This window comes from Dromiciops gliroides, chromosome 4, assembly GCF_019393635.1.
Source record: "Dromiciops gliroides isolate mDroGli1 chromosome 4, mDroGli1.pri, whole genome shotgun sequence".
In the NCBI taxonomy this organism is placed as follows: Eukaryota; Metazoa; Chordata; class Mammalia; order Microbiotheria; family Microbiotheriidae; genus Dromiciops; species Dromiciops gliroides.
In genome coordinates this window covers 17,355,342-17,381,492 of record NC_057864.1, presented here as the reverse complement: position 1 = coordinate 17,381,492, position 26,151 = coordinate 17,355,342, and the positions used below count along the sequence as shown (strand labels likewise).

At 42.9% G+C, this 26,151-nt stretch overlaps 1 protein-coding gene across 9 annotated transcripts in view; it reads left to right on the top strand.

Moving 5' to 3' along the window:
• The window catches only part of NFIA (nuclear factor I A), a 708,739-nt gene that overhangs the window by 495,728 nt on the left and 186,860 nt on the right, over nucleotides 1-26,151 (top strand). For all 9 annotated transcript variants that reach the window (XM_044005161.1, XM_044005162.1, XM_044005160.1 and 6 more), the window contains exon 3: nucleotides 3,376-3,441. In XM_044005161.1, the coding sequence (XP_043861096.1) occupies nucleotides 3,376-3,441 (66 nt within the window). The remainder of the gene's footprint in view (nucleotides 1-3,375; nucleotides 3,442-26,151) is intronic.

Below are 26,151 nucleotides of genomic sequence, written 5' to 3'. Positions count from 1 at the left end.
GAGATCTTTCATTTGTATAAATTATGTATGGAGAGAAATTAATTTATACCTCTGGCTAGTCACCTGTTCAGCTACACACTCAGAAGCATTAGTGACCCCTTGGAATATCAGAGGCAGCCTCTCTCTCAGGAACGCCCAAGTGTGGAGTGTCCATAGAACTGAAAGGTTCTTTTGAAATCAGATATGCCAGGAAAATGAGTGAGCGGGACAGAAGGGACCAAATCCTTCAGGCCACTTAAACTCCATGATACCCTAAAGTTGCCAGGGATGGACAGTCCATTTTAATAGGTAGGTCACTCCCAGATGACAGTAACTGCAGCTTTCGAATGCAACTTGAGAAATAAAATTCCATTTATGAACACGGCTAGTGAGATGCCTTCTTTGGTGTTTATTGCTGAGCCTTTCATAAATAAGCTTGGTCACCTTGCATACCAATTTTCCCATATCTCTTTACTGTTTAGTTGGAAGAGTTTCTGTGTGTGTGTGTGTGTGTGTTTAAACTGTTCCCTAAACATAGCCAGCTACTTTTCATTGTGGTTCTGTGTCCCACATCCCTATTTCATTTTTGCAGAGGTAGAAAAGAAAAGCAAATCAAAAGTTTGAGCACAGAAGAACAAAGAAAGCCACTTTCAGATTCTGAACCGTTTGGTCTATGTGTGTGTCTGTGTGTTTGTGAGTGTGTGTGTGTGTGTGTTTGGATTCACTAGCATCTCTACTTTTTAAAATTTTGGTTGGTAGATCCTTCAGAAAACCTACACACCCCACTATAAACCCACTGAGACCAAAAAAAATTGTATTTTCAAAAAAAAATTCTACTTGTGGAGAGTTGGTGAAAAGTAAAGACACAATGCTTAGTGTTAGGAACTAGAATCCTGGCTCAGCTTCTCTACAGAAACCTGGAGTCATCATAGTTGGAAGAGTCATATTTCTAAAGAAAAATAGTCCTATGGATGAAACACGATGTTCGCCTCTGGTGACATGATAGAGGTTGGCAGGGGGCAGGAGCAACCTTCTCTTTCTGGGAAAAAAAGAGAACTATATTATCTTTTCCTTTTAGCTTAGTTACAGGTGCCAACAGTTTAAATAACCCTTTCTAAGACAGAAATAAGGAATGTTTTGTCCATCCACTGAAATACGTTGTTATTATTTGGGGGAGATTGATTGATCACTCATGATGACCAAAGTACACAATTAACTGTACGAACAATGATTTTCATCTCCCCAGCAGCCTGCTATCTGTAATTGATATTTAAAATATGATTCCTGTATAAATGCTTTTGATATCACTTCCCTCACTTCTCCAATGTTTGGTGAAGACTTTCTGTTCTTTTTGATAAGTAATTGTAAGTGATTTATTTTTAAAGGTTTTTTTTGTTTTTTGTTTTTTTACATTTAGAGCCTTTATTTTTATTTGTGCTTCAGAAGCTGTTGCCAGATGATTAAAAGTATGTCTTTGCCAGGATTAAATCCCCATTTCAATTTTCTCCCCTCCTGTTCCTTGGACCTTTTCATGGATATAGAATCATTCTCTAAGGCATTTTCTGGGTAGCCAATCTATATAGTCACCTGGTTATAGATATTTTTAAAAATCTGAATATTTTAAATAGGCATTTTCTTTATAGTACTTAACTATAATTAAAATTCTCATTTGCTTAAAAGGAGGGAGCTTTTCTAAAGCAATAAATTAGCATTGCTTGACCCAAGGTCACTAGTAGTGCTGATTCTTTCTGGGTTATTAATACCTCAAAGAAAAAGAAGGAAGGTGTAATAATTCTCCTGCAATAGATGTAAGATTTTCCATTTAATCACGGAGAAGGGTCATGACCTTTTGATCTTGCACTGACTTCTTGCAGAAATGTGGTCAGATTTCAGACACGCAGATTCTAAACCTTGGGAAGTCAAGGTTAAGTTGGGATAGAGGTTGTCCACAAATGTTGGTCTTTGGGGATATTTCTGTGAATTGCTTTCGTTCTCAACCGAAGCTGGAAGGCAGAACCCACCTTTCCTCAGGTGTCTCCCCTCCCAAATAAGCGTAATCACTTAGGAATGCCTCCCAATGCAAAGGCTTTGTTTTGGTCTTTGGAAATTGACTTGTTTTTAAAACAATGAAATTCAAAATTAGATTAGTTGTATCAAGATATTTTCTGGTTTGGGATAATTAATAATAACAACAACAACAACAATAATAATAACTAAAATTTTTGTAGTGCCTATTGTGTGCTAGATACTATGCTGCGTGCTTTACAAATATTTTCTCATTTCATCCCTACAACTCACATGTCTCAATGCTACTGAAATGTTGAATTGAAAAAGTTCTATTATGTTTAAAGTTTTAAGGATTTTTTTTTTGGCTTTTGACATCAAGGTAATTTTTTTCTCTTCTCCCCTTTTTTGCCCCCAGACCCCCAATTAAACCCTCCTCTGTTACATTGAGTCTAGTGCTGGATTCATTAAACCTTTCAATCCCATAGTCCCTTACAGAAGAGGATCATAGGCTCATCGATCTTTAGTTAGAAGAACCCTTAGGGATTGTTTAGTTCACCCCCTCGTGTTACAGATGGGGAAACTGAGACTCAGAGAAGTTATTTTTATATATGTTATTGTAGTCACTCTATACATAGAAACCCAAATATTTTTGTTGGTGGTGGTGTTTTTTTTTTTTTTTAGGAAGAATAAATTCAGGTCTAATGAATGAGTTGCAAAAAGTGCAGTTGGGGCCAAAAGGTCTGAGGTTTCCTTCTCTGTACCTCTCACCCCTCCCCTCACAGACTTTACCAAGCATTCTAATAGAAGAGAACTGTAACCTATAAAACTAGGATAAATGATTATTCAGAAAGGCCCCTGTGAGTTAGCCCCTTGTTTCACGCCATTGGTTCTGACAGGATGTACTCCGCTCAGCGTTAGTCTGGATTCATACAGCCTTAAAGCAGATTTGTTAAAAACCCCACCAGAACTTGTTACTGTTGTTTGATTGCTTTTATATACCAGCTTCAAAATATGTTTTGACATTTTATTATGCTGTGAATCAAGCCTCAGATGGGTGTCATGAAGGATGAAGTCTTACCCAGACTCCAGCATATAAAATACTGAATGAAGGCAGTTGAGAAGGGTGGGACACTTGAAAGTTTCCAAGTTGTGCCCGGGCACCTTCTCGGACCCCTCAAAGACCCCACAGAGGGAGGGAAGGAAGCAAGGTTCCCATTTCTCTTCCAAAGGCACTGGGCCCTCTTTTTATTATTATTATTGTTATCAGGGCCTCCTCTTACATTCTCGTCCTGGTTTGTACTCCCAACCTTTTTTGAGGAAGTCTGACACCCGTGATCCACGCTCCACGGCAGACCCTGTAATTTTTGGCTGTCTTTTTCTGTTTTTCAGACTCGAGTCAATCTGAAAGTCCCAGCCAGCCAAGTGAAGCCGACATCAAGGACCAGCCAGAAAATGGTAAGTTTAGCCTGGGGCAATTCTCTGCTTCCTCGTTTTGAACCCCCCCCCCACCTGTGCCCCTGGCCCAGAAACTGCCCGATTCTCCAAACATTTGGTCTCCCCAAGCACACTTGCCAATTCTCTGAGCTGGAAGGGACTTTAGCAGCATCTGGTTCAACCTGTACTGAATAAGGGTCCCCCTACTGTATCTCCAACAAGGGGTCATGAGGCCTCCCTTGGCTGCTCCCAGTGATGGGAAAATCACTACCTTCCAAGGCAATCTTGGGAGACTTCTTAGGAAGTCCTCAATGAGCTGTCCTGTGCTAACCACTAGGGATTTGAAGAAAGGCAATTTTAAAGGAAGACTTTCTTTCCTTCAATACTAAATTTGCCCTTTTTACCTTGTACCTATTGAGTGGGAGGCAGTAGGGAATCAATGAACAATTTTGAAGAAAGGAGCGAACTTACCTTTGTCTTTCTTTATTTACCAGATAGCACCAAAAAAATAAGAGGGAGCAGCGCTGGCCTCTGGGATTTGGGGGGCAGAGTTCTAGCCTCTGTTCTGCCTCCTGACTCACTGTATAAATGTGTATAAGGCACTTACCACTCCCTGCCTCAGTTTTCCTCTATATAAAACAGGGCAGTTGGACTTGATGATCCCTAAGGACCTTTCCAGCTTTATATCCATGGTAGCTTGCTAAGGGCATTCTTGAGGACAGCTCACACCCCCGTGTCAGCAACTTTCAAAACCCGGGTTGGAAGCTATGGCTTTTGCAAAGAGATATTTGTACTAGACTTGTCATTTTGTTTATTGATAACTTGAAAAAATGAAGCACTTTAATTTTTTTGGCTTTAAATATGACTTGTTGATGCCTCTTTTCTTTCTACCACCATCATGTTAACACTCTTCGATCCAGACTGAAGGCTTCCTTGTGATAAAGCTCTTAATCCCTCAATGTTCCAGGAAACTCTCTATGACTGCATATTGCTGAGGAGGTGCTGACCTGCGTGAGTAGAGGGAGTTTCCTCATGAGGGAATTCTCTCTATCAATGAAATTGTGGGTTCAGTCCCCATATCTCTATTGAGATACTATATATTGAGTGTCACAAATTGATATACCCTCCTTCAGTACTTAGAGGGGGTCACTGACCTCATCAGTGTGGAGTGTCCTTCCACTGGTGCCATGGCCTGTCTCATTCTGTGGTACTCTGGTCCGAGTTCTTCCAAAGACCCTACAAAGAGGAACATGTTGGTGATCTTCCTTTGGGTCTATATTATATATATATATATATATATATATATATATATATATATATATGTTATGCTGTTAGATTGTTGTTGTTCTGTCACTTTTCAGGTCATGTCTGACCCTTCATGACCCCATTGGGGTTTTTTTTCCACAGAGACAGTGGGGTGGTTTGCCATTTCCTTCTCCAGCACATTTTACAGATGAGGAAACTGAGGCAAACAGGGTTAAGTGACTTGCCCAGAGTCACAAAGCCAGTAAGTATCTGAGGCCAGATTTGAACTGAGGAAGATGAGTCTTCCTGATCCCAGACTCAGCACAGCACTGCACTCTATCCACTGCACCACCTGAAAAATGCTAAATTGTCTAACATAGCCAATTAGTAAAAAAAAAGATAGTGACAGAAGGGGAAAGAGACATAGTCTGTAATGGTCATCTTGGACAATTTCAAAAACTTGACTATAAATTCCTACTTTTATTTATTTTTAATTTTTCCCCACTTTTGGAGAAAAGGCTGAATTAAGTTTGTTAATGAGAGTTGACTCCAAGAGACTGAGCACCCAATCCTTTGAAGAATCCCTTTCCATCTTCTCTGATAGAGCTAATTCCTGTCCTCTTCCTTTGATGGCTGTTAGTATTTTTGTGGTTTCTGCTTCCCTATGCCTTTTCTGCATAGAAGAAGAAACGGAGACTTAGTCCTAAGACTGGAAAAAAATTGAGTTTTGGTCTATTCTCATGATTCTTTGGAAAGAAGAAATTTGGAGGCAGAGGACCCGAGTTTGAATTTCCCTCTCTGCCGCTCCAGTCCCAGTGACCCTTGGCAAGCCACTCTGTGCCTTAGTTTCCTCCTGCTGCAAATGAAGGGATTGGCCCAGACAGCCTCCAGGTTCCTTCTAGCTCTGAATCTGTGATTCAGTGATCCTACTCCGTTAGACAGACCCTGTGTCCTAGAATGATTTTCATTTCGTAAGCCTTAGCACTTCGGTGAATTGTTAGCTGCCAAAATCACGTATTCCCACTGTTCCTCTCCTCATCCTACCATTTCCTTCATCCACATATTTTTAGCTGACATTTCTCCAGAGCTGTAAATTCTGTAACATGCTCTACATGAAATATACATGTATGAGTGCATCTATGCACACGTGTGTATACCACATAGTTTGTAGAAATCGTGCTGGCTACTAAGTACAAAAATGTACACTTACATGTACTTTAAAATTTAAATTTTTATTTTGGGGGTCCAGATCTGTAGTTTCAAGGGTTCAGAGAAATATCAGTGAAGGCACTTCCTGGACAAAAATGGATCGGCCTCTATTGTCTTAGAGAGTGTCTGGGGCACTTAGAGGTTAATGACTTACCCTGAGTCTCACAGTCAATATATCTCAAACGCAGACCTTGAACCCAAATCTATTTGACTCTGGGACAGGCTCTCTGTCCAGTCCACCAAAGTGCTTCCCTCATTCTCTCTGACTCTCTCTCTCTGTCTCTGTCTCTCTCCATATATGTATATGTATGTATGTATGTGTATATATAGACACACACATACCATTTTATCACAAAATGTTCTTGAGTTTTCTACATTCATAGTGATTTTCTTTTCTCTATAACCTCTTGTGTTTTTGAGATGTCCTCCTCTGTAGCTTCCAATTCAGTTCAGTTTAACTCAGTTCCATTTTTTAAAATGTTCATTAAATATCTCCTATGTGCTAGATCTTAAAGATAAAAATACCAGCAAGTAAAGCAAAGCAGATCCTGCTTTCTATAAATGATGCTTTTAAGTAGACAAATTCACTGATGCTTAATTAAGGATAAGACGTACAAAGATGATTAATAATATTAATACCCAGTATTTAGCAGGTGAAGGGTTACAAAGCACTTCGCATACATTATCTTATTTGATCCTTGTGTCAACCCTGAGAGGTGGGTACTGTTATCATCCCAGTTTACAGATAAGGAAATTGAAGCTGAAAAGCCATACTCTCCTGGTTGTGGTTCCCTATCCAGTGCCCTGGATCTCTCAAAGCTTGAGAGTTCAAATAAACAGTCCCTTTAATAAAAACATGTTCCAGTCCCTCCAGTGAAAAGCAGTCTCCTAGGTCAGATGTTAAAGCCTTGGCCGACATGATTCACTCCTAAGTGCCCATGAAACAGGTTCAAATGTAATTGGAAAATATTTAACAAAATAAATAGAAATACAGTAAGACATAAATAACGTTATGTTTTAAAACTAAGTCACTGTGTTCCCTCAGGAATCTGTGTGTACAGATTAGTGATCCATGCTCATTTCTCTCAGAGATTCATGCCACTGTCTTAGACAGTTAAAAAAAAAAAAAAACTGTGGCTAAGAAAATTCTCTAGAGTCTTAGAACCCTGTGCTCAGGCCTAGAGTTGACTTTATATCCTCCTTTCCCCAACAACCCATGGCTGGATCTCAGCTCACTCAACACAGGAGCAAAGTTAACTCAAACTGCCCCCTGTGCTTCTGAAGTGCTCACAGTCTTAGCTAATATTGGGGGAGGAGGCACCTAACTCATATAGTCCCTTGCTTACAACACACAGCTAGTAAGTGACTGAGGCAGGATTCAAACTCAGGTTTTTCTGACCTCAGGTCCAGCACTCTACACCCTGTGTCCCGTCTATCTATCTGACTTGTATATATGACATATACCTAGATGACATACATGCATGCATGCATATATCCATACATAGCTATCTGACAGAGTACCCCTTCAGATCCCACTTCTGACACAGTCTAATCGTATGACTGTGGACAAGTCCCTAAAGCTCGCTGTAATATTCTGTTTGCCCATCTATAAAATACACGAGTTAGGTTAGAGGGCCTCTACAGTCCCTTTCAGCTCTAGCTTGTGTCCGTAGTCCTTCCCTCCGGAAGTGGATGTTCGCCTGATGTTGGGGGTGGGAGGTGTCTAACACGTTCACAAAGGAATATGATTGTTAACAAGAATTTGTGATCCTCATAAATTGTTTTCATTCTTCATTTCTCAGTCACTCAGTACTGGGGGCTATAAGTTTGTTTTTCTAGTTGTCTGTAGCCCTATCCAAATCCATTAGCTTAGTGTGGGGCTTAAATAAAACTCTGGTCTTCAAGGTTTAGTCGTGCAGGCCCGGCCATCCCCCTTGGCAAGCCTGTGTTTCATCTGACTTCACAAAATGGCCGACGGATCGTTTTCATGCAAATATGAATCCGGAGAGGGGGAGACCTGGCAGGGTTTCCGGGAGCCGTCTGCCGGACAGAGATCGTACTTTCTGCAATCCAAGACCTGACCATTGCTGAGCTCCAGGAACCTTGGATCATGCAGCCAAAGGAACAAGGAGGGTACCCAAGTCCCGCTTAGTTGCCAGACAAATTTACCTGAGCTCAAAGCTTAAGGCAACACAATTCCGGGCAAAGGACCTAGGTCTGAATCTGAACCTACTGACTTAGGTCATCATCTGTGTCACCTTAGGCAAGTCACTCTAACTTTATAAGCCTCAGTTTCCCCATCCATGACATGATGGAGTTGGACTAGATTCTCAGCCCCAGGTCTGTGCTTTTAGAGTCGGTAGACAAAAAGGAAAGCTTAGCTAGTAGGGGAATCCATAAACTCCTTCCCTTCCTCTCCCATGCCTAGCAGAGAAGAGAGAGTGGGACTAAAAGCTTAGCTCGGCCCAACTGAAGATTACGCTTTTCTCCAAGAACCACATGCAATCTAGCCCCCTCACAGCTTCTCCCTTGCCACCTCCCTTCCATCTCTAAGGAAGCTGCTGAGCCCGTTCCAGGAGATGATATAACCCTTAGAAGTCTCAAGGGGAAGGTGAGTTTTATCTCTTCCCTGAAGGCATCCAAATCCCTAAAGGAGAATAAAGATTTCAGTGCAAAATATTTATGGGCAATCAAGACCTTTTTCTCTTAACTGGCATTGCTATGAAATGGAGGAGAACACTATAGCTTCCTGTTGGGGGAAGGTACAAGGACGGTGTACCCCTGTGGGGGGTACTCTTGTGAGCCTGTCTTTAGAGGGCCTGAGTTTCCAATCCCTACTCTATTACTCACATGTTTGGGGACAATAGATGTCACCTCCCAGGCCTCAGTCTTCTCCTCTGTAAAATAAAGCATTTGCCTAGATGACCTGTATTTTTTTTTTTGGTGAGGCAATTGGGGTTAAGTGACTTGCCCAAGGTCACACAGCTAGTAAGTGTTAAGTGTCTGAGGCTGGATTTGAACTCAGGTCCTCCTGACTCCAGGGTCAGTGCTCTATCCACTGTGCCACCTAGCTGCCCCGATGACCTGTATTATTTTAAATCATGATATTGTAATGATGATGATGATAATTTATGTAGCATTTTAACATTTGCAAAGCTCTTTATAAATATTATCTCATTTGTCACTCATAACCTTAGGAGGTAGGTGCTATTATTATCCCCATTTTAGAGATGAGGAAATTGAGGCAGGCAGAAGTTTAGTGACTTAGCCAGGATCACTCAGCTAGTAACCATCTCAGAGAGGATTTGAACTAAGGTCTTCCTGACTCCAGGTCAAGATGTCTGAAAATATGTGAATGTTGGTAGAAGAACAAATAATGGACTCTCCTCCCCAAATAAAGAGATAACAAGTTCTCCCATCTTTGTATTGGGGTGGGGGGAGGAAATTGCATTCTTCTTCTCCCTGCCCCCAAGGAGAGAGGTAATGGGAAACGAATGGTACTTCCCCAGTAAACCATGGAGAATGAATAGACAAATGGCAATGTACCATTTCATCCAAACCCATAAACTCGGCCGTGTAACTTTACCTAAAGTGGGTGCAGCTGTTTCTTCCCTGTCCAAGTTGTCTGTTATTTCTAAGGACTTTTTGTTTTATTTCCCTTTCCTCCCCTCTTTTTCCTCCCCTAAACACCCACTTGCAAAAAAGAAACTGAACCTTACTCCACAAGAATTTGGAGGCATTATCTGAAGCCCTTGAATAATGTGTCAGCATCTCAGAGCTCAGTGGGTGGGCATATGAGTGATGTCTAATCAGTAAAGGGCTTTTTGTGTGTGTATAGAATAGGTATATGTTGGGTACAACACAAAGCCACAATAGGTACAGCACAACAGATTTTTATCACAAGCCCACTGTATATAGAGTGCCATGCTCGGCGTTGGGAAGATGGCCAGTTTAAGAAGTCCCTCAAGTAGATCAAAGAGAGAGCAGAATCTACAGTATCATAAGTTATAGAGGACGTGCCTGAGTGGGGCTCTCAATGTCAGTCAGGTAAAAGCTCTTTGAAGAAGCTAGAAGTTGAGGAAGGTTTTGAAGGTTGGGAAGGAGGGAAGAAATTTCAGTCACAGAGAAAGGCCTGGGCAGAGGGATGGAAGTGGGAAAGTGCACATCTGGGGACTAATTTAGAAAATGGCTGGAAAGGCAGAGTAGTTTCTGGAACGGCAGCCTAAGACTTTGATCTTTGCTTGAGAGACAATAGGGAGGACCTGAGGATGCTGGAGTGGAAGAATGACCTGGTCGTTCCTGTAAGTAAAATAAATTATTCTGAGACCTATTGAAAGGAGAAAGTAGAGTCAGGAAGACATTTTAAGAGGGCATTGCAGTGGGTTCAGATGGGTGGGAATGAGGGTCCCTACTTGGGTGATAGAAATGAGAATAAAGAAGAGTCAGTCACATTCGAGTTGTACCATAAGATGAAATTGACAGAGCCTGTTTACTGATGGGATGTGAGAAGTAGAGACAGCAAAAGATCATAGCATCGTCACAGACTCTTAGAGCTAAGGGGGCCTCGTCGGCTTTTTGGCCCATAGGATACCTGACAGAGAATCCTATTTGCACCATACCCAACAAACCTTAATTCTGGGGTGCCTTGGTGATCAGTGAGGGTCTGGTCCTAGGAATGATGCCCTAACTGTATTCAAGGCACACTTTTCTCCAGCCAAGCTATCCCATCCCACAATGCTGAGGTCTCTAAGGCAACTGCACAGTCATCCCATCACTTGGACTCAAAAAACCCAAAAACCCAAAAACCTTGCAGCTGCGCTCATGGCTGTCTGTGGAAGTAGGCTTTAATTGGAAAGAAGTAAGCTGGTTTTGTATATCTGTTTTCTTTGTTGTCTTTGCTTCCTCTTCCATTCTCTGATAATAACCTAACCCTTGTTATTATTAGATCTGATAAAAAGTTAGAGAAATAGGATTTGGCTTTTGGGGTAACCATTTCTTCTCTCTTTTTCTATACCTGCAAATGGGGACATCACTCTTGATTACTGGCTAGATATAACTATCTCTTCTTTCTTTCTTTCTTCCTTTTTTTCTTTTTCTCCACTTTTTTCCTTCTTTCCTTTTTTCTTCCTTCCTTCCTTCTTTGCTTCCTTCCTCCCTCCCTCCCTCTCTCCCTTCCTTCCTTCTCTCCTTTTCTTTTCTTTTGCCATCACCTTGCCATATGCTGTTGTTTGGTACTGCACTATTAACTGCTACCATTGCCCCTTCCTAGATGCCCACAGAATGTGCTCCGCTTAGTGGCTAAAGCTGACAACATCTCAGCAGCAGCTACCTCACTTTGCTCATGCTGCATATTCCACTTCCATTTGATGTTGTCTCTGAAATGCTCTCAGGGCCTCCTGGCTGCTCTTTCCACATCGAAGTGAAAGCTCACAATTTACTGTGTCAGGGTTTGGCAATAGGGTAACAAATGTCTATTCTTTCTTTCATAAACATATCCTCTTAAAAGCTGCCCTTCACTTGAAGAAACTTCAGCTCTTCAGCTGAACTGTTCAGGCCTTTCCCATGATTCCCCACCCCCAATACAGAGTAAATTAATATATAATAATATTATTAAATATTAATACAAAGACTAATCAAGCTACCAACCCTTATCACTTATTTCTGAATGGACTGCTTATCCATCAAGAAATCTTGCTTAATTCACAATTTCTATAGGGTAGTTTCTGGAATTTCTAAAATGATGTTCCCCTATTTTGGGGGGGGGGGAGGTGCATTTTTATCCTTGGTTTGTAAGTGCAGCTGGTCAGTTTGTCTTTACTGTAGCTTCTGGAATTTATTTTGCAAGTGCCTGGGACCTACTCTTTTTTTGTGATGTCCTTTCATATTTTATTTGTGAGTAAAATTGGCAAAAACTTCAAGTCAGTTGAGACAGGGTTTTCATGTTGCAGAATCAGTAGAGTTTTGTCTAATTCTTAGAAACTTTCTGGTGTTTTCTTGCTAGTTAGCGGTCTTTTTTTTTTAAAGTAAGGCAGGGTGTCCCCAGGCCTTGCAGAGTAGAAAAGTGGGGATAATGTGGTCATCCTAGAAGCAAAAGACAGAGTCATGCAGGGAGCAGAGAGAAGCCTGGGTGTGAAAGCAGGGAACGTGAATTTGAATTCCAGTTCCTATGCTTCCAACAGTTTGTGACACTTACTAACTGTTCGAGTCACTTAACCCCCATTGCCCCACAAAAAAACAAACAAAAATCAGATAAGAACCAAGGCTCATTATCATATTCTAGGTGGAATGGGGTCAAATCCTATGCTTCCAACAGTTTGTGACCATAAGCAAATCATCCTCCCTCTCTAAGCCTAAATTTGATCATCTATAAAATGGGGGTATTGATGCACAAGGTGGTTGTGAGGCTCAGGTGAGATGATGCCTGTAAAGTACTTTGCTAATTAGAAACATTATGTCAATGTCAGTTCCACACGTGTGAGGTGGTCCACATGCCTCCATAGACATATTCCACTGGTTGTCATTACAAAAGAGAGGAAAGGAAAGCTGTCCATTTAATGGCCTCGGTTGCCTCCCGTACAGCAGGACTTCTTAACCTGGGAGTCACAGATGGATGTCAGGAAGAGTCTGAGCTGGGACTAGGGGAAAGGACACCACATTTTAATTTTCACTAACCTCCAAATAAAGGTTATCATTTCCTTCAATCCTTTTTTTTTTTTTTTTGGTGAGGCATTTGGGATTAAGTGACTTGCCCAAGGTCACACAGCTAGTAAGTGTCAAGTGTCTGAGGCTGGATTTGAACTCAGGTCCTCCTGACTCTAGGGCCAGTGCTCGATCTACTGTACCACCTAGCTGCCCATTTCCTTCAATTCTTAATGTAGACAACCAAAGATTATTCTGAGAAGGGGTGAAAAGACTTTACCAGCCTCCCAAATGGGGTCAGGACCCCCCAAAGGCACAGAACCCCAACTCTAGACAAACTTCACTGAGGACAATAGGAATTTCTCATATAAAACTGTGGAGCAGCTAGGTGACACAGTGCATAAAGCACCAGTCCAAGAGTCAGGAGAACCTGAGTTCAAATCCAGCCTCAGACACTTGACACTTACTAGCTGTGTGACACTGAGCAAGTCACTTAACCCTCATTGCCTGGCAAAATAATAATAATAATGTGTCAAATAGGGAAAATGTTAAATGTAGAGTATATTTATAGCCTGGAGTTATAGAAACTGCTATCTCCTTCCAAGTATGAGATATATAAATATATATGTCCATAGATACATCAATATATATTCCCATGTTGTATCAGTAAATTAAATTATGATTCCCACAACCCAAAATAACAAAACCAAACGCATGTGTCCCCTGGGGCTTCCATAAGTCTCTAATGACATGGTGTAAATGAAGCACATGGCAAATCCCAAAACACCATATAAATTATATGCACACATTCATATGCACAAACATGCTATGTAAGCTAAACCTATTATTTCATTGTTTTAGGAAACTGACAGGAGGGAAATGTCTCCCTATGCAGACAGGTATAACTTAAGAAAATTAGAGGGTTTCTGGGGACACTGTTAAGTTTAGTTAACTAAGTCAGTTAAAGTTGAATGACTTGCCTAAGGTCACACTGTTCAGTCATTTTTGAATAGTGTCTGATTCTTCATGACCCTATTTGGGGTTTACTTGGCAGAGATACTAGATCAGTTGGCCATTTCCTTCTCCAGCTCATTTGATAGATGGGGAAACTGAAGCAAACAGGGTTTAGTGACTTGCCCCGGGTCACACAGCTAGTAAGTATCTGAGGTGAGATTTGAACTCAAGAAGATGAGTCTTCCTGACTCCAGACCCATCATTCTATGCACTACAGAGCTACCTAGAATTTGGGGTTGAATCACAGCCAGGATGTATGTGAGAGGTGAGATTGAATTCACTTCTGCATTCTAAACCCACCCCTCTGTCCCCTTGGCCACAGAGCTTCACAGACCCATGGACAAAGGAGATTTTAGAAAATACCCATAAAGAATTATCATCACTACAGACTTCTAAGGCAGTAGAAGAACATGGCTAGTCCTCTAATTAAATAGAAATATGGTGCCACATACATTGGGTGAGAGACTGCTGAATTGCCTTCCTTCCCCTCCTCGATTTTTTGTGACGACTGAATCAGGAGCTTGTTCGATAGGGATCCCTTCTCAAAGATTTATTTAAGAAGACACAAAGTGTATCTGCCAGCGATTGTTTTCACCTTCCTCCTTATCCATTAAACATCGGCATTTCGAAAATTTGGGACCTCTAATGGTGTGCTGGGGACAGTTTCTGGCTGAAAACTAAGTTTTAATTTGTTGTTTTCAAGTGCATATATTATTTTGGGGGAAGGAATTACCCATTTGTGTACCAGTAAACTGAATGCAACATAAATAATTTATCCAGGGATTTAGAGTTGCTAATCCAGATTGATTAGCTTCTCACCAGAAAAATTCATACAGCCACAAGGATTTTTGGCATGACTTTTTCTGCCTGCAGCCTCCCCATTCTTTCCCCACTTCTACAGCTTCAGGCAACTGTTTCCCTCAGTCATCGGTGTATAGCTGAGCAAATCTACCAAGATACCTAGAGATGAAGGGGAGGGGGCAAGGCTCCTTTACCAAGCTGAAGTAGTCGATTTTTATCTGTGGGTTGAATTTTACTGTGCAGAGAAGGACCCCTTGGGCAGCAAATGACAAAAGTCCAAGGAGACAAATGGAAAAATACATATATACAAACATGCATACACACATTCATACACGCATATATGTAGATCTGTAAATCTCCCTCACCCAAACCCCCCAAACTAGGAAAACCTTCCTATTTTCTCCAACTCTAGGAAAATCAGTATCTTCCTGAATTTCTGTATCATCTGGAAGCAGGGTGGTATGGTAGAAGGAGCTTTGGCTATGGAGTCAGAAGCACTGGATTCCAATCCTGCCTGTAACACCAAGTTTGTTGCTTTGTACAAATCATTTCCCCTCTCACAGCCATCATTTATGAAGCAGCTACTCTGTGTCACAAGATAAGCACTCACTAGGGGCAGGAAGCCCCCTCCCCATTCCCCACAAGGTTGATGGAAAAAAGGCATGTTTAGATGGTTAACAAAAAGCTCTCGGGGTCCATGAGTAGGAGTCAAAGAGGTTTCCATGTTTATAGTAGATGGACTAGTCAGAACTGAAGACAATAGGCTTATACATTTGCCATGAGAATCATCAAGCCCCAGTAGAGAAAGGTGCTCTGAGTTCAACTCTTCCCTCTCACATAGTACCTGTGTGACCCTGGGAAAGCCCTCTCAGTGACCCAGGGGCCTCTCCAGATGCAGGGCAGGTGCTGGTCTGCTTTGGTGAAGGGAGTTTATTCATCGGGAGTTCTCTCTACTGATGAGATCTCAGAACTGAGAGTCTAAAGGGGAAGGTGTGGGCAAGAAGAGAGGGAGAGAAGAGAAGCATGCCCCCTCACATCCAGGGCAGCGGCTTTCCGACAAAGGCCTGCAGAGGCCTCATATTGGAGGCTTCTCACCTTCACTGCCAGGAGGCTACATTCAAAGGGGCATGGCAAGGGATACCTCAGGCTTTGTGAGCTCCCTTCAATAGTTGGTGCAGGGATCCACAGGAGTCGGCAGAAAAGGTGACACCCATCTCTCCCTAGGACTTCTGGGCCCAATCTCCATTTCCTGCTCCAGGAGAGCTCTGGTGTTTTATAGAGAGGGGTCAGTCCCACTGGGACAAGGGTGGGGCATTTTCAGCTAGGAAACAGGCCGTATCTAGCTTGGCAAGTGCTCACTCTTGGGGGTGAAATTCTCAAACAGGGTCAGGGCAGGAGGGAGAGGGGTACCCAGGCAATGGAGTAGCCTGGGGGGGGCCTTGTCAAGAAGACCTAGGTGTCATCTCATGGTACTAGCTTTAGCAAGAGGGGAAGGCAAATCAAAGCTTCCAAATATGACCAATTAACCAAGGAGGCCCTGCTTTACTTCTCACATAGGGATCACACCTACAGCAATTTTTTTTTGGTGAGGCAATTGGGGTTAAGTGACTTGCCCAGGGTCACACAGCCAGTAAGTGTCAAGTGTCTAAGGCCGGATTTGAACTCAGGTCCTTCTGACTCCAGGGCCGGTGCTCTATCCACTGCGCCACCTCGCTGCCCCACACTTAATTTAAGAGAAGTGAAACAAAAAGAGAAAAACAGCCACAAAGCTGACCACCTTTGCTTTTGGTTGAGGCCTAGGAGCACCAGTAAGGCTTTTAAAGTCTTACTTTAAAAAAAAAACAACTTTCACCTGATTTGTTGGACATTTAGAATGAGAGCTAAGAAGGGCCTAGATTGGGAGCTAGAAGGGACCTTAGTGACCATCTGGTCTGACCCCCTTGTTTTACAGATGAAAAATCAGAGGCTCAGAAGCATCAGGTCATTTACCCTAAGGTCACATAGTCAGAAAGTGCCAGGGTCAGGATTTGAACTCAGGGCTTCTGAGCTCTGATTCCAACAAAGCCATACTGCTCTTGACTCCCTGGTTAGACCTCACTTAGCACTTGGTTTTACACCCCATCCTCTTTAACACCCTCTCTCATTTTGCAGATGAGAAGAGACCCAGACCAGAGGAAGTGACTAGCATAAGGTCATACATGTAGGAAGTAGCAGAACTAATATGAGGACATGGGTCTTTAGACTTAGACACCAAGCCCAGGCCTGCTTCACTGAACAACAGTAAGAATGGTTTATCAAGCACCAGCTATGTCCCAGGCACCATGGGAGGTGTGAGGAGATAGAGGAAAAAGGGAGACCACTAACTGTGTGACCCTGGGCAAGTCACTTAACCCTCGTAGCCTCACCAAAAAAAAAAGAGAGACCAGCCCTGCTCTCAGACAGTTTACATTCTCCTGGAATTAGACACCTATAGGTTGTACTAAATCCTCAAGCATCAGAATCATGGAGAGATAGATAGATAGACACAGACAGAAAGAAACAGACAGAGAGAGAGAGAAAGAAACAGAGAATGGAGAAGAGGGAAAGAGATAGGAAAGGGAGGGAAGAGGGCTAGGAGAGAAGGAGGGGGAAAAGAAAGAAGAGAGAGAATGAACAGAAAAGAGGGAGAAAATAGAAGAGGGGGAGAGGGATGGGAGATGGAGAGAAAGAAGAGAAAGAGGAGAGGAAAAAGAAGAGACAGAAGGGAGTGAGAGAATGATGGATGGATGGATGGATGGATGGATGGATGGGTAATAGATTTAAAGGCCATTAAGCTGATTAAAAAGGACAAGCTAGCAAAGCATGTTTTCCAAGGCAATGTCCAGAATTGTGCTTGGTGCTGATGGGGCTGTAGGCAGAGCATCACCAGGTGGTGGAACATCTTTGCCTATGAACCTCACGTAAGCGCTGGCATCTGGGAGCAGGTATGAACTTTTGGCTGAGCCCCAATAAAAGCGGACTCACTTGCCCCCTGAGATGGATTCCCTGAAGGCATCTGGCAGCTCCAGAGTCCATTTGTCTCTACGGGGACATCATTTCCCTCCCAGAGGCTCTGGCTAATAGGCCGAAGGGACTATAGTCACTTATGGGAAGCTGGTTTGCCTGCTCATTCATATGGGGAGGCGACTTCACTGCTAACGGAGCCCAAACCCTTTTGGATACAACAAAGAGGAACCCTGTCAGAAGGTGAGGGTTCAGTTCAGGTAAAACCGCTTTGAGTAAGGGTTTGCTATGTGTGCCAGACTCTGGACTGTGTCCTGGGCAGGCAAAGACAACCATTTAAATAAAAATAGCCCTTGTGCTCAGAGAGCTTCTCTTCTACTAGAAAGACACAACAAGTATACTGATAAGTAAGGACAAAATGATATAATAAATGAAAGACACACACACCAAAACAAGTGAAATAAACACAAGCAAAATAAATATAATTACATGATAGGGAGAGGGCTGACTACTGGGGGAATCAGGAAAGGAGGCACTTCACCTCAGCTTCATTGAGGGGAAGAAGCAGGGCATTCTAAGAGCAGGGCACTGCCAAGGCAAAGGCAGAGTGGCAGAAAATGGAAGGTTGAGTACAGAGCCCAGCAGCTGGTGTGTGTGTGTGTGTGTGTGTGTGTGTGTGTGTGTGTGTGTGTGTGTGTGTGTGAGTGAAGGGTCCAGGACACAAAAGTGGTGAAGACTCCCTGGCATAGAGAGCTGGCGTTAAAGCCAGGAAGATTTGGGTTGAAGTTTGCCCCTGACTCATATTGTCTCTTGAGTCTGCATGGTCTTCAAGAAATACAATTCTCCAGTTGAACTCTGCAGTATTTTTAAAATTAATTAATTAATTATTTTTTAATTTGTTTTTGTTTTTGGTGGGGCAGTGAGGGTTAAGTGACTTGCCCAGGGTCACACAGCTAGTAAGTGTCAAGTGGCTGAAGCCAGATTCGAACTCAGGTCCTCCTGAATCCAGGGCTGGTGCTTTATGCACTGTGCCACCTAGCTGCCCCCGAGCTCTGCGGTATTTTTGAGGGTTCTGTCATTTACCTACAACTCCTTCAGCTGGATCAGAGGCAGTAATTGGAATAAAAAAATGTGGTGGGCTCACGCGGGCTGGGTTTGAGAGTTTAGTGAGGTAGACACCACTACCACCCCCGACAACACATTCAGATGTGTACACCTAGAAAAATCATATTCACTGATGTTCTTTTAACAATAGAGTCAAATATTCAGATCAGTTGAGTGTTGGATGTGGTACCTTTGCTTTCTGGAGGGCGTGAACGTCTCCATACCAAACATACCACTCAGGTTGGGCCAGTTCCTGGCTTAACACACACTTCTCTGAACCGTGAAATGATAACAATGACAATGGCCTCGGAGGAGGCTTGAGTTGAAGGCCAGGAGTTCAGAATTCTCCAGTTTCACAGATCACAGAGGGTCTGACCCACGGAGAAAGAAGCAAGGCTAGGGAGGCACAAAGGCCCAGCAGGCTAGAGCTACCATCCCGCCCCCCGGCCCTACACCTAGCCTAGCCAGCCAGTGGAACAATAGACCACTTGTGTGCTCTGAGAGGCCTAGACTAAAGGCCGAGGTTGAGAACCACTCAACCCATGTTGGTAAGGAAATAGCGAATTGTGTTTGCTTGTTTAATTAGCTGGGTATTAATTGAATAAGCCACCAGGACAGTGTGTGAGTCACGTCTTTGAAGCAAATGCTAAGAAATGTATCTTGTCCAGTGCTCCAGTTACCACCAGACAATCAGCTTGTAAAAAGGGATTCAGCTGTACCTCAACCCAATGAAAGAGAACCACAGGCATCCCACGTTCACAGGGGAAGCAGGAGACTCATTTCCTCCCCACTCTGAGATAAAGCGTACTGTATTCTTGCTATTTTATGTGCAAGTGAATTTGGAGTCCTGTTCGATATAGAAAATGCAGCTGGTAGGAATAGTAAATCACAGCTGAAGAAACAAGGAGAAAACAACAGCAGCAAACATGTTGAGCAGAGAGTCAGCCAGCCTAGTGGGTGGTTCACTGGACTCGGAACTATGGAAGACCTAGGTTCCAATCCTGCCTCAGATAATTCCTAGTTTTGTGATCCTGGGCAACTCACTTATCTCTCTGTGCCTTTGGTTCCTCATCTGTAAAATGAGGGGATTGGGCCTGGTGCCCTTTTTGTCCTTTCCCAGGGTTAAGTCTATCATCCTCTGCCTTGTGCTCTCCTGCTTTAAATGACATTTGGATCATTGGCAAACAGGATCTAGAACTGGACAAAGAAGTGGGTGGGTTCATGGGGATTGTCTGGCTCTATGTCCTCATTAGACCAGGAGCTCCTTGACTATTTGTGGGGATTCCTTCTGGGTTTTGCCTTCCTTTTTTATCCCTAGGACTTTGGACTATACCTGGCACAGAGTAGCCCCTTAATAAATGCTCACAGACTTGACATAAGGAAACTCAGGTCTGGAAGGTTCCTTGAATTACTTGGCCTGTTTGAGATAGTTCCATTGAATCAGACTGCATCCCCTCTGTACTTCCTAAGCTGTCTTTGAGAGTCACCAGGACAGAAACTTTCATTGTCATATGTATGACTTAGTAGGGACCCCCCACACACACACTTAGCCCATCCCATCATGGGGCAGTTGACATATGTATGGTCAGCCTGCCTCTTGGCTTGAACTCTGAGCCTTCTTAGTTTAGAAAAATACGCCAAGGCCTTGTGCTCCTACAAGAATCCAGGGCCACTTCCATGCAACCACGAGGTACCATGATGCAGTTATTTATAAAGTTGTAAACGTCATTGGCCCTGCCAATGGTGAATGAATAGAGAAATTTAAGTTTGGTGTCAGGGAAAATTTCCCAATGATTATGCCAATTTCAGAATGGACAGAGTTGCCTTGGAAGGTGGTAGGTCCTCTTTGAAACTCCTCAGGTAGAACCATGACAATTTCTCAGAAGCAATTCTTTGAGCTTGGATACAGTAGCTGCTAAGGTCCTTTCCAATTCCCAACCCTCATGATTCTGCGACTTTAGTTTGAGATGGAAATGTAATTTCAGTCATTTTTCATGTAGTATAATCAATGGGTGTGCCTTGGCCCTTTAATTTTAGAGCTCTGAATTATTTAACAGAATTGGTTAATTCTCTCTTTCAAAGAGGCAAGGCAACATTCATCCAGGTATCTGATTTCCAATATGTCCCACATTCACAGCTCATATGAACTTCATAGAGACGGTTATCTTCTCTTCCCTCTGCAAATACTGCATAAACCCAAAGCTCTTTGAGGTTATGTGTTCTTACTACTTTGATCAGGTACAGTGAGGACTAAGGAAAATGAGTTATTTTGTTCTTCATAACCTTTCTAATCTTGATAGGTAACTATTCCTAAAATTTACTTTCCCCCTTGCCTTCCAGTAGTGCCACTAACATTTCCAATCTATTTCACAAACCCCCATATTTACAGTATTATTCCTGGGCTGTATAATGAGGGACAGTGGAAAGAATAATGACATTGTAACCTAAGGACCTGGGTTCCAATTCAGCCTCTCATGCTAACTAGCTTGGTCTCATTGATTCAGGAGTTCTCTTTAGTGCTATAGATGGCAAACCATCCCTGCCTAAACTTCCTATATGGCTCTTGTCCATGGCTACCCAAAAGTTCACCAAAGAGGATCCTTCTAAAGTGTTGGGGGCCTTCCTCACTTTCTACTAATATTGTGAGGACTCCAGCACTAGGCACCAGGGGACCAATGTGTTAATAGGATATCAGTGTGCTTTCCTTGGCGCCATTGTTTCTAGGACTTTTCTTTCCCTGACTTCAATAATTCAACTGAACTGATGCCCAAATGGAACAATTACAATGAAAAAAAACCCTGTAAATTTGCTAATATTTTTTTTTACAAATTCTCTTGGCCTCAGTTTCTTCATTTAGCATATTAATATAAATAGTAGTTGTCATGTTTACCTCCTATGGTTATTGAGAGGAGGAGTTGATGAGATAATTTAAGTAAAGTACTCTTTGAACCTTAAGGCGCTATATAAATGTCAGTAATTATCTTTATTATCACTAGAATATTGCCAATTCTATATAACAAATTAGGTATTAGGCACCAAAAATGTGCGAATTGCCATGCTCGGCATCAAGAAGGCAAAAAAGAAGCATAAACATTGTCTCTTCTTTCATGCAGTTTTTCAGAGAAATGAGAAATTAACTCAAATTACTATATTGCAAATTAAGAAATAATCACATGCATAGAAGAAAGCAGATCACAGATCTTGACCTGGAAGGGACACCAGAGGCCAACAAGAATGACCCCTTCATTTTACCATTTGGGAAACTGAGGCACAGAGAAATGAATTTACCTCCCCAGGGTCACAGAGCTAGCAAATGTCTGAAGCAGAATTTGAACCTAGCTCTTCCTGACTCTAAGTCAATTGCTACTATGGACAAGAGTGGTTGATAGCTTTAGGAGGCATTAAGGTCTTGCACACTTAGGATCATAGAGTTAGGGGACCTTAGAGATTAGAATAAGCAACAGACATCAGAATAAACAGCAAACTCGTGGACAGATGAATTACTTAATTAATGTCTAGGATAGGAGACCTTGGCCAAGTGTACTTGCATTTGACATGGACACTGGGAAGTTTTGAAATAGAGCTGCTTTTCGGTTGTTATAGGGCAATTAAAGCAGCAAGCCTGCGTGTAAGAAAAGCCCCGCCCCACCCCCTCACTCTGATAGTCCTTTGCAAGTCATCATTTCAGAATGGCTGAGGCTAAAATCAAAGTTGGCTTCCCATATATAAACACAAAGAGGAAGCCCAGCACTTAGATCAATAAATCTGACTGGCCTCCAGGTCAGAAATGACTGAAGAGCCCCTTGGATCTTGTTTAAAGAACCCCAAGATTGCAACCTAAAGGCAGTGCTACTCCGGTAAGATGGCAGCAGGCCATTTTAGACTGAACCTGCGTACTTCCTGACTGGTGTGTTTCCACTTGGGAAATGAGTGTGTTGTGTGTTTTTGTGTCTATATGTCCGTGGGTATGTTTTATGTAAGTAGGCTACACGTCGTCTTCCCTAAATCTTTTAGTTGGAAATTTAGAACTCGGGATTCATTATCTCAGAAACCATTTTTGTAAGTGATGGTTAAATTATTAGGCTAGTCTACTGAGCCAGTTCAATTCAAAATGTAGTTTAAATATAGGATTCATGTTGTTGGTCAATTAAGTAAGCACTTATGAAGTACCTACTGTTTGCCAGACAGTAGGTCCTGATTGGTGTCAGTAATGAAGCCCATGAAATAGTTGCATTATTTGAATTTTCACTATGTATTTCCTTTGGAATAGAACCAGTTACCATGTTTTACACAATTACAGCTTCAAATAGTGGGAATTCAAATACATGCAAGTACTTTGTGGGGCTAAGGATAGAAAAATGAAAAATGATACCCACAGTTCTTTCCTTGGAATGACAGTCTCATGAGAAAAAGCTTGGGTTTGGTCTATGCACAGATGTATATAATATGAAGTGTGTTGTGTTGGAATCCTAGTACCATAGATTTATTTTTTTGTTTGTTTTGTTTTGGGGCGCAGTGAGGGTTAAGTGACTTGCCCAGAGTCACACAGCTAGTGAGTGTCAAGTGTCTGAGGCCAAATTTGAACTCAGGTCCTCCCGAATCCAGGACCAGTGCTTTATCCACTACGCCACCTAGCTGCCCTTGAACCATAGATTTAGAGTGATTTCAGTGACTTGTCCTAGCTTACACATGTATAAAATAACAAAAGCTAGATTTGAACTCAGTTCTTCTGATTCGAAATCTTCTGCTCTTCCCAGTGACAAAGTATATGAACTCTGTCAGGTGTAATATTCATCTAGGTACCTAATAGGGTAAGCAGATGAGTGGGTGTTTTTTTTAAATGTTCATTTCTCAAGTATTTCTTTTTCTCCTCCTCACCCTCCATGAAAAAGAAAAAGGGAAAACAAGCCTTGCTAATATAGAGGTCCAGTTAAGGAAAAAACAATTCCATCTCTCCAACATCCAAAAATGTGGGAGTCATTCTTCATATGAAGCCATTAATTCTCAAAACAGACTTGTGTAAAATAGCCCTCAGGCTGGGCCTCCCCTGTGGTTTGGGCCTCAGCTCCCTGAAGGGAGCCCCTCCCATGGTGTTAATTATCACCTCTGTGCAAATGACTCTTAAATCTACCCTTGCAGCCACCGATGGTGCCCCTGAGTTCTGGGATAGCATTCTTCTCTGCTCACCAGACCTCTCCATTTGGATGCTTCCAACACCCCAGATCCCAAGGTCCCAAAGTGTGCTCATCACGTGTCCCTCCCACCACTTGTCCTTCTCAGTGCCTCTATTTCCCCTGAAGTGGCAAGCTCCCTGTTTTTCCAGCCACTCAGCTTGAAACCAAGTCACCTTTGGCACCTTCTCTCATTCCCCTCTTTCCCTGCCCCCCACCCTGTCAATCAAGCTGCACATTCCTGCTGATTCTCCTACATTCTCTTTATTCCTTCCTCCATGCTCAGCTAGTCTGCTCCAGGTCTTCATCTCCACCTGCCTGGAATTTCATAACACCCTCCAGATTGGTCTCCCTGCCCCTACCACCTTTCTTATCCCATCCTCATAAACAGGGTTGCCAAAGTCATCTTTCTGTTTCCCACAAAAGACCATGTTATTCTCCTGCTCAGCAATCTTCAATGGCTCCCCATTGCAAATAGGAAAAAATCCAAACCATTTAGGCTGCCTCTGAAGACACTGGGTTCGGGCCACTCCTTTAGCCTTATTTCCTGTCCCTCCCTACCACACGCTCTACATTCCATCCAAACTGGACTGTAAGCTGTTTCTCGATTCCATTCTGCCCACTCTGGCCTTTCTGCATTCAAACAGCTCCCCACCTCCCACCCCCACCCTGGCCAGCCTGGAATGCTCTCTCAGCACTTTTCCATTTGCTGAAATCCTCCTCTTAGGAGAGACAGCATGGTGTAGGGGAAGGAGGGCTGGTTTGGGTCTAAGCCCTGAGTTTGAATCCTAGCTTTTGCACTCTGATATTTAACTGACTCTGTGACCTTATCCAAGGTAACCTCTTGCATCCAAGCTTCCTGGTCTATAAAAAGAGGAGGTTGGATGAGGTAGCTTACAAGGTACCTTCCGGGTTTAAGTCTAGGAGGTAAGCCCCTTGAGGCCAGGGCCCCAGTGCTTAGCACAGTGTCTGGCACATAGTATGTGCTTGATAACTATTTATTAGATTAGATAACTATTGTTATTTCTTAAAGAGCTGCATCATCCTTTGTCTTCCCCGATTGCTCCAGCTACAAAGTAACCATTTTTGTTCAATGTCCTTATCATAGTTTGTCTCTATCCTTCTCCTAGCCCCACCCCCAGATACTTACTCCTTTCCTTTTAGAGGAGGAGGGTTAGGGTTAGTTTGTTACTCTTGTGTGTATACATATCTATCCATCCCTCTCTCTGTACCCATAGCTAGATATATCTGTTGACATAGTAGATGTAAGTATAAGTGAATACAAAGTATAAACTAAATAAATTCAAAACCAGAGTGGGAAGATAGTAATAAACAACTGAGGCAATCAGGGAAGGCCCCCGGTAGAAGGTGTCATCTGGGCTGAGCCTTAGAGGGAGTCAGATATTCCAGAAAGTGAAAGAGAGGAGCTAGGATTTGAACCCACATCTTCTGTTCTCCCATCAGGATGAGAACCATCCTTTAGTTCCATCTAGACTTGCCAGTTGAAGCGATAGTATATAATCATGCACAATGCGGACACCAAAGAACCACAGGTCACTGATGCTAGGAAGAGACGGCTTCGCACTGTACCTGGCACATTTCAGTCGTTTCAGTTGTGCCAGACCCTTTATGTCCCCATTTGGAGTTTTCTTGGCAAAGACACTGGAGTGGTTTGTCATTTCTTCCCCTGTTCATTTTACAGATGAAGAAACTGAGGCAAACATTGTTAGGTGATTTGCCCAGGGTCACCCAGCTAGTGAGTGTCTGAAACTGGATTTGAACTCAGGTCTTCCTGACTCCAGGCCCAGTGCTCTGCACTATGGCACAACCTAGCTACCCTGGCACATAGTAGGTGCTTAATAATAAATACTTGTTGACATGGGAAGCTATGAGTAGTTCACTGTCTGTGATAGGGGTGATTGGGTGCCTTCCCTGAGACCAGCAGGATTGTAGACTCCAAATATGACAGGCTTTTTTTTTGTACCTGTCCCCCTACCACCTCCCAATCCAGCCCCCAGCCATAAACCTCCTGAAGAGGAGCACTTGGCAGAAAATGTCATCAGAAGCAAATCTGAATGTTAAGGATTCCAGACGTGAAGTTCATGTCCCTGACCTGTCAGGGTGGGGAAGGGCAGGGAAGGTACCTTTCCATCAATTAAAAGTGGGAGAGCCCCAAGAGGCAGAGGCCTGGGGCATAGCCAGGTGCCAGGGCACGGAGATGGAGAGGGAAGAGCAGGGAGAGCAAAGGTGGGCAGTCTGTGAAGGGGAAGTAATGCAGCATCAGGAAACTGGAGCCCTGATCCCCACAGACTGAGCCCAGCACAACCTTTGCTTGTGGGAGGAGGGGAACGGGATCTGACTTGGAACTGGATAATTCTTAAACCCATTTCTCTTGCTCTGTCGCCCCTGCCAAGCTATCTTTCACTGATGATCTGACACACTTGACATCAATGGGTAGAGAAGAGTCTCCAATGGCTGAATAGCCCATTCATTCCCTTGGCCTGATGCAAGTTCTGTGAACCACAATGAAACGTGATAATTACCAGTTTGATTCTTTTTCATGTAT